The sequence below is a fragment of the Barbus barbus genome (genome assembly GCF_936440315.1).
Source record: "Barbus barbus genome assembly, chromosome: 45".
NCBI classification, from domain to species: domain Eukaryota; kingdom Metazoa; phylum Chordata; class Actinopteri; order Cypriniformes; family Cyprinidae; genus Barbus; species Barbus barbus.
The window spans coordinates 17,296,144-17,308,930 of NC_136723.1; the positions used below are offsets into that span (position 1 = coordinate 17,296,144).

General features: G+C 38.8%; 1 protein-coding gene across 7 annotated transcripts in view; it reads left to right on the top strand.

Moving 5' to 3' along the window:
• Positions 1-4,982: 4,982 nt before the first annotated feature.
• The window catches only part of LOC306863735 (neurobeachin-like), a gene marked incomplete at its 3' end in the record, with an annotated part of 128,577 nt that continues 120,772 nt past the window's right edge, over positions 4,983-12,787 (top strand). For all 7 annotated transcript variants that reach the window (XM_079407255.1, XM_079407256.1, XM_079407258.1 and 4 more), the window contains exon 1: positions 4,983-5,564. In XM_079407255.1, coding sequence (XP_079263381.1) covers positions 5,283-5,564 — 282 coding nt within the window. In that variant the 5' untranslated portion in view covers positions 4,983-5,282. The remainder of the gene's footprint in view (positions 5,565-12,787) is intronic.

Sequence of the window (12,787 nt, forward strand, 5' to 3'; positions counted from 1 at the left end):
TGCATGCACAACGAAGACCTGTTTCATTGCGGACAAACGACAGAAGAGATTTTGTTTCCTAAAATGTATTGTAGGTAAATATTAACCTCATCCGCTCCAAATGATTCAGTGCATGAGTTAACTGTCAGAATGAATCAAACTGAATCACAAACAATTTCAGACCTTTTTGCAAACCCATTTGAGCGATTAGATCACAAGAGTGATTTATTCTTGAATCTGGCCTCATGCAGTTCTTAACAGCTGATAGAAACCACAAGACATGACTGCTGAAATATTGTCAGGAAAAAATATGCTTGTGTTGTTATACTGTAATCTCCATTGACGCATAAGGATTTATCAGTAATATTTTACTGGGCTCATGACCCGGAAAATAGGGTCTAGTGATTCCCCTCTTCTAATATGGGTTTCTTTCTTCTGGTGAGTTTTTGAAGAATATCTTGGCTGTTTCATATAATAAAAGTAAATGAGGACTTTACTGTCCAGCTCTAAAATAACCAAACAAAAAAGGCATTATAAAAGTATTCTGTAAGTCATATGACAGCATTATGTGAGGAACATATTGGCTAAACATTTAGTCTTTACTTCCTTTAAGTCTTCCATCTCAGTTCTAAAGAGAGAACCAAAAGGGAATGAAAGAGTTCATACAGAAAGCAGATAAGATGTGAAAGTGACAATGTTGAAGTCTTTTGTGTTGAAACAAATGTCTGTGCATCTGTGTATGTGTGTGCATGTGTGACAGAGAATATATGTTAGACTATGTATTTTATAATATAATAATTATACACAAATAAAATTACACAGGTAAAAAAACGTTTATAGATAGGCCAAATGTTAATAAAATTGTATGAACATAAGTGCATTTTTATTATTGCATAATAATGTAAAAAAAAAAAAAAAGTTAGATACAATTATATATAACAGATGTATATAATATATATAGATAATAGATTAACTGGTTTTTATGTTGACTTTAAATTACAAAAAATAGAAGTCAATGTGATGCCCTCAGAAATGAAGTGAAACAAATGTGTGTGTGTGGCAGACGTCACTTTAATCTAACATGCCTGTTCATTTCTTCTGCCAGTGTTGAGCATCTCACACATAGAGACAGGGTGAAACAGCGATGTGACAGCGCTCCGTCCTCTCCCTCTCTCTACTCTTTCTTGTGTTGTCATTTGTCCTTTTTCCCTCTCTTTTTCTCCGCCCCTGTCTGCCTGCGTTTCTCTCTCTTTCTCCCTTAGGAAAAGAACATCTCCTTGGTCACTGTGCATTTTCTCATCTGTTTTCTCTGTTTGCAGAGCTGAGGTGTGTGATGCTGACAGGCTGTTAGCATTGAAGAAAGCTGCTTCTATTTCTTGTAGTTTTTTATGAACTTCTCTCCACCAAACCTGCAGATTCCATCTTCTTGTCGTAATGCAGCATACAAAAATATATGATTTGCGTCTGTGTCTTCACAAGCCAATTAATTTCCTATTCACATACGGAATGAAAATGTACAACAGCAGCTGGGACCCTGCTGTTCACGTGGTGTATAACACACACACACACACACACACACATTAGTTCTATGCCCACTGGGACATTGCTGACCCATGATAACCAACAGCTGTTCATGATACCAAAACAAACGTATGATAGATAAGTAAACTACATTTTGTTGCCTTACTGTAATATGTCAGGTTTCGTTTTGTAACAAATAAATAGACGCACATAAAATTATCCTGACAATTATGCACATATTAAATGTTAAAATTACTTCATTAAGAGGTTTGATTTGGATCTTCATTAAGAATTTGCTTGTGAGATGCTGTTTACATTAGCTTAGTGGTTTGTTGTTTGTTCTTACAGATTCTTAATTTTCTGGAAATAAATTTGGCCAGTTTAAAAGCCCTTGATGCCTATATTTCTTGTTTTACAATCTCTGGGCATATGCATGATTTACTGTACTAGAATGTGTTGAACTCTGGACCAAATTAAAAACAAGCACCAAAAGATGCCCTGATGATTCATTCTACTTAATTGCACCACAGCTATATTATCAGTGCATTTTCATTGCCATGCAAGGAAAATAATAGCTTGTCATGGAGACTACGGAAGGGAGTTTTGACTGTAGGGCCAGTAAGCAATCTACCAATGTTCTAGCAACCTCTAAATGTAAAAAACAGGTTAATAATCATTCTTTAAAAAAAGTGTTTTCGCAGTTATGCCAGAGGACAACCTCTTTTAGTTCCCGAAACAATCTTGAAGAACCATTTTTTTGTCTTATGATCATTTAAAAAAATTCTAAACAAACTTTTTATCCCACGAAGAACCTGTTCCGGCGTTCTTCATGGACCCATAGATGCCAATAACTTTCTGGTACTTTAAAACGGTAAGAGAATTCTCTTAGATTTGAATGTGTAATTCATGGACTTTAGCAGCTCTTGTGTTTTCCCCTGTTGTGCTCTGAGTCCAGCAGAGAACAGACCTGTCTGTCAAACCCACGCGCTCTATGGGAACAGGGAGATGTGGGCGAGTGGTGAACGGCGCTGCTATTTTAAACGTAAAAGCTCTCTCCTCCTTTCTGAAGTCTTCTTTCATCCCTGATATGGACATAAAGGAGCTTTTCCTCTCCTGTGACAGAAGATGTGGAGCAGAGTAGTGCTGTATGTTTATGCATTTATGACATTCTCTCAGTCAACCAGTACATTCGTACTTACAGGCCAAGTCTCAAACTTTTCCTCAACAGGAAAGTAGTTCTGCTTCACTCTTTAGATAGTTTTCTCCCTTAAATGAAAATTCTGTCATCACTTATTCACCCTCATGTTTTTCCAAACCTGTATGACTGTCTGTCTTCCATGGTACACAAAACGCAAAAACCTTATTCACTTTATTTGCATTTAACTTTTATCCATATAATAAAAGTGGTAACCAAGGTTGGCATGCTACAAAACACACATGACTTATCTTTTAATCATTTGCTCCGCCTTTAAAATGACTTTCCTTTACAGCTGACGTCACAAATCGCTCTCACTTTTCAACCTTTTCTCTTTAAACACCTGTCTCCTTTCTGTACGTAACGGCAACTATTCACAATCCAATCAATTGCCAATGAATAAAGCCCAGCCGTTTGTTTCAGAAATGCTTTAGAAGGGGTTGTAAACAATGCTTCATTTTAGCTGTAAGTGACTTTTCTGGTTTAAACAATCCCTCCAAATGATGGCAGATGTTCTGGAGTGTCCAGGGACCCTGTTTAGAATCATTATATTTGCTACTGTGTTTATTCAAGTTTATTAAATTATACAATGCTTCTCCAAATAAATGTTTGAATAAAAATCATATTTATTAGTTTTATTGTCTTGCACTGTCTTTAGAGTGCATTTTTCCTGGTATAGGCGTACGTGTGTATTTTTCCTAGAAGCAATTTAACGGCTGGTTTTGTCTTCTGAGTTTAGCAAGTTTCCAGTCTGGTGACTGGACGTAAAGCTGTAAATGCACACTCAGCCTCCTGTCAGCCATTGATTTGGCTGAAGACTCTTCCTCACTATCCAGCTGCTGGTCCCTTCTGTTCCCATCCTCCTCTGAGCAGAGCCCATCCCCCTCTCCACCCCTCCTCCTCTCCCTCACTCCATATATTCATCTCCCCACCACTAAAAAGGAATTGTATCTCTCTGTACATTTATCCTGCTTGCATGTGCTGAGATTGCTGGTAAAGAGAGATAGAAAAGGGACTTATGGAAATTAGGAAATTACTGTAAGATCAGCAAGAGAAAGTCAAATAAAACTTCACATCAAACCTTCAAAACATCTTAAAATTCTTTATATACCCATGAATGGTCTATAGATCTGCAAATCAGGTTCTTAAAGTGTTATTGTAGAATTATAAATGAGAAGCTGAATGGGAAGTGTGAGCTCTAGCGAGGAATATCTCTTAGTTTTGCTGTTTTAGGATTTGTCTCCAATAGCAAATCCTTATATAAGAATTTTGTATGTCAGCATAGCTTGTTGTTAAATATCCGTTCTATTTTGAGAGAATGGGATGCAAGCGGATGGGTGAGTGAGAAAGGAAGGGACAGAGAGAAAAGAGAAAAAAGAACGAAGAAAAGAGAAGAAAGGGACAGGGGGAGGAAGAGAGGGCTTAGCCAAAGCTCACTTTCATTCAGCCTGACTTTAAACTGCTATCCAGGCTCGTGCCAAAATGAGGCAGGACTCACGTCCCCGTTCACAGCTTTCTGCTGCAGTGCTAAAATTAAGTCAAAATTATCGATTTTTCTTTTATGCCCAAAATAATTAGAATATATAAGTAAAGATCATGTTCCATGAAGATATTTTGTAAATTTTCTACCGTAGATATATATAAATTAAAATTTTTGATTAGTAATATGCATTTTTAAGAACTTAATTTGGACAATTTAAAGGCAATTTTCTCAATATTTCGATTTTTTTGCACCCTCAGATTCTAGATTTTTAAATAGTTGTATCTTGGCCAAATATTGTCCTAACAAACCATACATCAATGGAAAGCTTATTTATTCAGTTTTCAGATTATGTATAAAAATTTTGTTTACGTTTTTGGCCAATTTTTTTTGTGGTCCAGGGCCACATATATAGCCTAATTATTTTGTATAACGTATATTTCAACAAAAGGTGTGTTCAATTTTTTTTCTCCTTTTTTTCATGGGCAGTTACAGTTGTTTCATGGCAGCCAATACTTTAATGCATGCGTCTATATGGAATATGGATTTAAAAAATAAACCCTGAGAAATATTAATAAGTTATGTGAAAGAGTCAGAGAGCACGTCACATTCTGATTACATCATTGGACAAAGGTATTATTTACAACTGTAATAATCCCACTATATTTTTTATAGTCTACAATTATTAATCTGATTTGCCTAATGTTGGGACACCTATCAACGGGACTCACGCACGTGCTCCTGCTTGGTTCCCAGCTTTTGATTGACAGGCGGGCGGCAGCACGCAGGCGTGGTGAGCGCTCCCGCAGACAGGGGGCGTCAACATGGCGTCCTGAGAAAGACAACACAGCCCGACACCGCACCGATCTTCGGCTGACATCGGGAGGAGAGAGGGACCGTTTCACCAAACGCAAGACGTGGTTTCGTCCTGTGCATCCCTCTGAACGGCCGCGAGCATCGGGTTTGGATGTGCAGATCTCGGCGGAGGAGGACACCTGATCGAGAATTTTCCTTTTTCATCTGTGTTTGATGCTGCTACTCAGTGCTCGGTGATACAAAAGCAGGTGAGACCGAGGCGACCGCTCCTTTTTGGGATTCGGGTCGGAAATGTCGAGCGAGAAACCGGTTTTGGCACCGGGTTCCGCCTCGCTCACGGACCGAGAAGCCCCCACACCACCAGCAGCAGCGGGTTCGGGGCAGCAAGTCGTAACGGGCTCCGTTACCGGGGACATGATGGTGTCTGGATCGGGCGCCGTGGTTCTACCGGCCGGGGTGATAAACCCCTCGGTTCCGATCCGGAATATCAAGATGAAATTCGCCGTGCTCATCGGTTTGATCCAGGTCGGGGAGGTCAGCAACAGAGATATCGTGGAGACAGTTTTAAATCTGGTAAGCATCTGCATAGAGTGTATTGAACGCATGTTTTATTTAGCGCGCATAAGATGATGTCATATGAGAATTGATTTCTTGATTAAATGCACTAAAGTCAGAGATATTGCCTGGAGGAATGTCACCCTGTCTTTTGTTGACATCCCAGTCAGTGCATCCCTACCAGCTTCGGTTTAGGGTGACAAAACATCGCACACATAACGTCAGAATTAATTTTCCCAGCGTACTATTACACAGTGGTCGCTGCGTTTATTTGCAGTGTATCAACACGCCGGCCTGCAACAATGACTCGCCAAATAAGGGAATGCATCTTTTCTCCTAGCGGAACATGCTGTTAGATTCAGAATTCTCGCCTAGACGACGTACTAAACACAAGTCTTGTGTTATTAAACGCTATTTCCCAATATTGCTTCGGGTTTTGATATGTAAATATGACTGGTGGGTAGATGTTACGCGACGCAGTCGTACATGGATTAATTCCCATAGATGTACAGCAGTGTGGGTGTAATTAATATTCAGAGCGCGTTAACGTGCAGTCTGTGATACTCGTTATTTCTAAGCTGTAATGGTATGCTGTTTGTGTTTTGGCACCTGTTATATCCTCGTCTGTGTTGGTATATGTTAGATATGGCTGCTGTTTTTGCTCATGGAGGCCACAGGCTGGTGAGCGAGGTGGATTAAAGGGGGTTTTAACTGAATTCTTGTTATGAAACGGCTTAGAAATCGTATTAACACAGATTCAGTAATGCGTGCTGCATGGGATGCTGGGAGGACCGTTGTTTTGAAGGAAGGGACGGAGAGGTTTTTTTGACCGACGTCCTTATCAATAATTACAATTGGCTGAGCCAGGCCTTCTTAAAGCGCTACTAAGGGAAGCAGGTTGCCAGCAAGCACCAAACGTTTTTACATGTCACAACGTTGCAGTCAGGTAACGCCACACTGAAGAAAAGTCCAAGAAACCACACCTCGAGTATTAGAACGTCAATGTGGGTTCTTTACTATGAAAAATCCAAAATGGAATGTTTTAATCTTTACATTTCAATGAGACGTCAGAACGCGGAACGTCTTTTTTTCAGTTTAGCCTACAAACTGGCTTAGTTCAGTGCTATGTGTGAAAAAATGACAAACATTTCACCGTGTTTATTGATATCGTTTCGTCTTTGTGAATGGAAGAATGGATGTTTGAATGGTTGAAAAGGAAACGTTAAACAGACAAGAGCTGCGAACGCACAGAGAGTTTGTCAGGAGGACAGGTTTTCTGAGGTAACGCTTTACCTCAGGATGTCTGAAAAGTTTTGAAAATACCTCGTGAGAATAATGTCTTGAGGACATTTAGGTGTAAGCTAACATTTTTAAGAAGGTATATATAGTATCTGCCCCTAAAACCGCGGAAGAGCACTTGCTAGCAACCAATGTTTGTGCGGCGTTGTGAAAACTTATTTATTACGTTAAGCATATCTACATTTGTCGTAGGATTAAATGTTATCGCAACCGTTCCACGACTTGGCAAAACGTGTTTACATCGCTTGCTTGGTAATTATATGCACTATAGAGACCGTAAGCGTTCGATTTACGGTCACAATCAGTGTTTACTGCAGCGATAAGGTCGTTTACTCTGTAATAGAAGACGTCGGTCGTGGAGTTACCAGTGGATCATTAATTTAGAGTGCTGGGTGTTTAAAACATGCCGGTGGCGAGTCTGCTGTAGGGATGCTGCAGCAGTTGCTCTATGCGCAGGGATGCAGAGTTCCTGTAGCCGTGCATGTGGAAGCAGGTGGTGGAGGAGGAGGGTGGGGGTTGCTGCAGTGGTGATGTGCTCTGAAACCTCGAGCCAACGCGATTTAAACTGGAGAGAGTAGCGCAGCAGCACAGCGGAGAGCCGCTTCCATCTCTCCCCGGCTGGAGATGCTGCCGGTCACGTGACTCCATAGAGTTAGGTGTTTTAGTTCGGTATGAAATACTAACGCGAATTTTACTGTATGCTATGCTTCTCTTTAGAGAACATGAAAATGAATGGACGCTGAAAATTTTAAACGGGTCTATTACCAGCCATTCAACTCTTTTGTTGTTTTGGACACTCATTTTAAGTATAGAAATGGGCATTTATGTGTTTGGGGCCTTTGTGACATTGTCTTAAATCCAAAGTAATCGCAATGGAACATTTTTTTTATTATTTATAACGAAATAGATCTTTTTAAAAATCTAATATTTGTGTTCTTTATTAGACCAGTTTGTGTATAACAAATTCTGGCCTTTCAGTAGGCCTATTATCATTTTAACATTATTCCATTAATCAAATTTGAACCAAATAAAGTTCTGATGGAGTACAATGGGGCTAAAGGCCCTTTGGATGTAACTACTTTTATCGTGAAACACTAACTCAACAAAAACACCACAGTACTCTCCTAAACATGGTGTACTGCAACAAATTGATTTGCATAAGTGGGGAGGAATGGATTGATTTTGATGATGTTCTTTGTGGACCACATATTGACTGCTTCAGTCTAAATGGAGATTTCTTTGTGAAATGCACAGCAATAGTTTCAAAATACTATAGTGACTAAGATTATTGTTATACTGCAAGTCACCATAATCCATCAGTCATTAATAATCACTAAAGGGAAATTCTTAATTCTATTAATTTGATGCAAAAAAGTAGTTTTGTAAGAGAGAATGCTTCTCATAAAGCATATAACATTGTTCACTAGAGAAGGATTGCATGGCGTTTGGCACAATGCCGATACACAGCTGTAGGTGTGGTAGAGCCTATGTATTATTCAGCTTCGTCTGAAACCACGGCTTGTGCCAGAGTACAGCCAATATCGATTGATGCTGAATGCCATTTAGCAGAGCAGATGTACCGATCACCTTAATTAATTGGCGATTCCACAAAAGGTCTTGGGAGAGATCTCATTCGTTTCAGGAAAAAAGATTCGCCTTTGGTTTGGTTGCTCTCCTTTTGAAAGCATTTGAAGAGTTTGCATATGATGGATTGTTTCTGTAGGCCTCGTTCCTGGCAGTTTCTCAACGCTGAGGCCTAATTTAAGTGTGCTAGATTCGAAAGCCGATTTTTTTTCACCGTCTGTCTCTACTTGCAATAGAAATTCAGACCAGAGAACACATGTTGTGGAGCACTGCTGTTAGACCCTGAATGTAATTAGACTCGTCCTCAACCTCGTGGCCTTACAGTGCTATGCCAGACATCCCACCACCCGGCTTCAGAACAAATGACACACGCAGGAGGTGTTGGAAAAGAGATGACTGGTCTTGATCTGGCGGAGGGATGAAAGAGCGTCCTGCACTATTAAAAATAAAGGTTTCAAAAGAGCGTTTTAACAGGGATGCATCAGAAGAGTCATTTTGGGTTCCCCAAAAGACCTTTCAGTGAACAGTACCATTTTTTCTTAGTGTGAAAAATAATTAAGTACAATGGAAAGATTCTATGAATGTTAAAGGTTCTTCATGGAACCGTAGATGCCAATAAACAACCTTTATTTTTAAGAGTGTGTGACCCTCTTCATGAGGGCAGTTTCTGCAGTTGTGGCTAATGTGCCAGACAACACGCTAGCATGCAAATGTGCTTTAAAACACACATGCTCTAGAATATTACAAGCAGCCTAGCTACCAGATGTATTTTAAGTCCCAATTTCTTACAGTAATCCTACTGCTGGTCTATTTTCAAAGCCCTTCTGTTTATGTATGTAGGGTCAGAGCGTCTTTTATTTAGCGTGGATCACACGAAGACTTCCCTGACTGTATGCAGAGCTCACAGCTCCCTGTGGAACTGACATAGTTACTATTGTAGTCACAGCTGCAATCTTGCGGAGTTCACCCTCAGATAAATCAGGAAATGGGCTTTGTCTTTTTGCTGCTTCTACTGTATTACATTAATTCCAGTTTACTTTACATGGTTACTGGAAGTATGTAGGCTGCAATTATAATATTAGTGGCAATTTGGGTGCACGGCGAGGGTGTTGCAATGTTGTTTATGATATGGTAATTTTATTTGCCTTTCTTTGATGCGTGGTCGTCCTTCACCTCCCGCCATTCAGTTTCTCCTGTGAGAGGCACACTGAGCCAATCTGCTCACTGTCTGTCGTTTTTTCCCCCTCTCCTTTTCTTTCTCTCTCCTCACGTAACACACATGCACAGACTGCCACAGAGGGCCTGGCGTTTAGACTCCCTTGCCATTAGCAAAGCATCATAGTTGCCATGGAAACGGCACCATGGGATTTTGCTGCTTGCTTCCCACCATACCAACTGTTATCATCTCTTCCCAGCCAACTGTATCAGCTTTGTGATCTGGACAGGAGAATTTACACAGTAGTTTGTTTGACACTAAAGCTACTGGTGTGTAAAAGTAGTAAATGTTTTAAACCAAACAAATTAGTGCATTAAAATTCATCTTTGTCTGTCCAAAATGAAAATGCTGTGTAATACTATATATATTTTTGTTTATTACACCGTTACAGTTCTGTTTAAAAGTTTTGGGTTGTAAGAATTTTACTATCAAAAGCAGTAATATTTTGAAGTACTATTACAATTTAAAATGAAGTTATTCCTTTTGTGGCAAAGCTGAATTTCAGCAGCCACCAAGTGTCATGATCATTCTGAAATTAGTCTAATATGGTGATTTAATTTTCAAGAAAGATTTTGCATTAATCTCATATTAAAAACAGAACTATTCATTATTCTTGTGGAAACTATCATAGATTTTTCAGGATTCCTTGATGAATAGAAAGTTCAAAAGAACATCATTGATTTGAAATCTAAATGCATGCTAAGATTAAAATGTCAATTTTGATCAATATAATGCATCCTTGCTCAAAAGTATTCATTACTAAAAAAAAAATCCTATTGACCTCTAACATTTGACAGGTAGAGTATTAGTAGCAGGATTTTTTAAAGGAGACCTATTATGCCCCCTTTTACAATGTAATATGTAATATAAGTCTCAGGTGTCCCCATAATGTGTCTGTGAAGTTTCAGCTCAAAATACTCCACAGATCATTTATTAAATCATTTTGAAAATGCTTATTTTGAGTGGAAGCAGAAACATGCTGTTTTCGTGCATGTCAGAATAGGACTGTGCCTTTACAGCTCGTAACTCTGCTAAGAAACATCTGTTTGGTTTTGATTATCATATCTATTGTGCTAAAATCAAGTGTTTTAAACTGTATTAGTTTAAACTCCTGATTGACGGTTTTCTGAGCACTAAACACTCTGAGAACTAAACTAAGTGCTCTTTCATGTCTTATTGCACTTAAACTATCAAATACACACAAGTTTTTGATAAAAACAGTTACAAAAACAGTGTGAAGGTAAACAGCTGGGAAAGATCGCATGTTTATATTAGTTCTATGTGGCAGCAGCGTTATATACAGTAAATAAATCAATAAATCCACTTGTCTCCTCTGAGGTTGGGACTCTAAATAGTGTTCTGTGCTCATCAGTGCAGCCAAAGACAGAACAGTTAGCATGCTTTGCTCAAACTTTTGCCACGGTGTTAGAACCGTTGTCACTTGCGAAAACACTGTGGGTGGAAACTTGCAGATTAAGGGGCGGTAATATAAGATCCCCTTTCTATATCATGGGGGGAGTGAAATCTTAGTGGCTCATTTTTTTCACAAGCTTGCAGAGAAAGGTTTACCAAAAGAAATTTACTGGGTTGTTCTTTTTCACGTTTTCTGGGTTGGTAGATGGATCCGATTATAGCACTTAAACACAGAAAAAGTCAAATGTTCATGATATGTCACCTTTAACTAAAGAGATCTTATGGTTGGAATGTGATTTTTCTTCTTTTCTTTTCTACATGTTTTTTACAAGACCTGATGCTAAATGTTATAACAATTGTGGCACCGCTTTGAGGTGTCTCTTTGTACCTTAAATACACATTAGGAGCATCTCTCGCTCTCTCTGTCTTTCTCTTTCGCTCTCTTGTGGCTGAGCTGTTGTCCATCCAAAAGGATCATCTCATTATTCACATCCACTCTGCAGAATCTCCAAGGTCAGGATGCTGTGCGCAGTCAGCACAAACAGTCCTTGTTGGCCACAGAGATGGCAGCACAGTTCTATATCGCTCATTCAGGACGTAGCCATGCACAGAACGGTATGATATAGCACAGCGTAACACAATAAGCATGCAAACCTTTCTTCCACAGGATCTGTAATCTCTAAGGTCAGAAGAGCACAGGGGAGCGTGAAATGGCACAGCGCAGGTAGCTTATAGGATCACTTTGTTTGTCTACAGAACTAAACAACAATATAGAAGTGGATATAAAATCAGGCCCTCACAATCGGATAAGCTGCATAATCAATTAATTGATCGTTTACAGTACATTTATATTTCAGAGATCCAGCAGATGTGACAGTAGCTAATGAATATGTGAACAAAGCCGTGATAATCTTCTTTACCTCCTACTGTAAGACTGATCTCTTGCTTTAATGAAAGTGCCTGCATTAACCTGTGACAGTGCTGCGTCATCGTTCAACGCTGAAAGCTTTCAGAGAGCAGGAGATGTGTGCTCTCTGCTTCTGCTAGTTGAGTTAAAGGCCTTGCAAAATGTAAATTGTAGTTTGTGGCTTTTAGTGCATGCATAGTAGCTTTGAGGTTGTGTGTGTGCTAGTATTCCCTGAAACATTGAGAAAATACACTTTTAAGAGATGTACACTACACCACTTAAAATTGTGGGATGTTTTTGAAAGAAGTCTCTTATGCTGAACAAGGCTGCATTTATTTGACCAAAAATACAGAAAAAACTTGTTAAAAATCAGTGCAATTTAAAAAAACGGTTTCTATTTTAATATTTTTTTTAGAATGTAATTTGTTCATCCAATGCAAAGCTGAATTTTCAGCATCATTACTCCAGTTTTCAGTGTCACATGATCCTTCAGAAATTATTGTAATATGCTGATTTGGTGCTTATGGCTTACGTCTTTTAGTATTATCAGTGTTGAAAATGGTTATGCTGATGAATATTTTTATGGAAACCATGATACCTTTTTTTCAGGAAAGTAAAAAAAAGCTATTTGAAATAAAATATTTTGTAACATTATAAATATAATTACTGTCACTGTCAATTTAACTTATCTCTTTGCTGAATAAAATATTAATTTCTTTAAAAAAACAACCAACAAGCAAACATTTGAACAGCTGTGCATGCATTTAAATGTCTTCAGAAAACTGCATCAAAAATATCGTTGGCTCATCTTGCACTACAAAG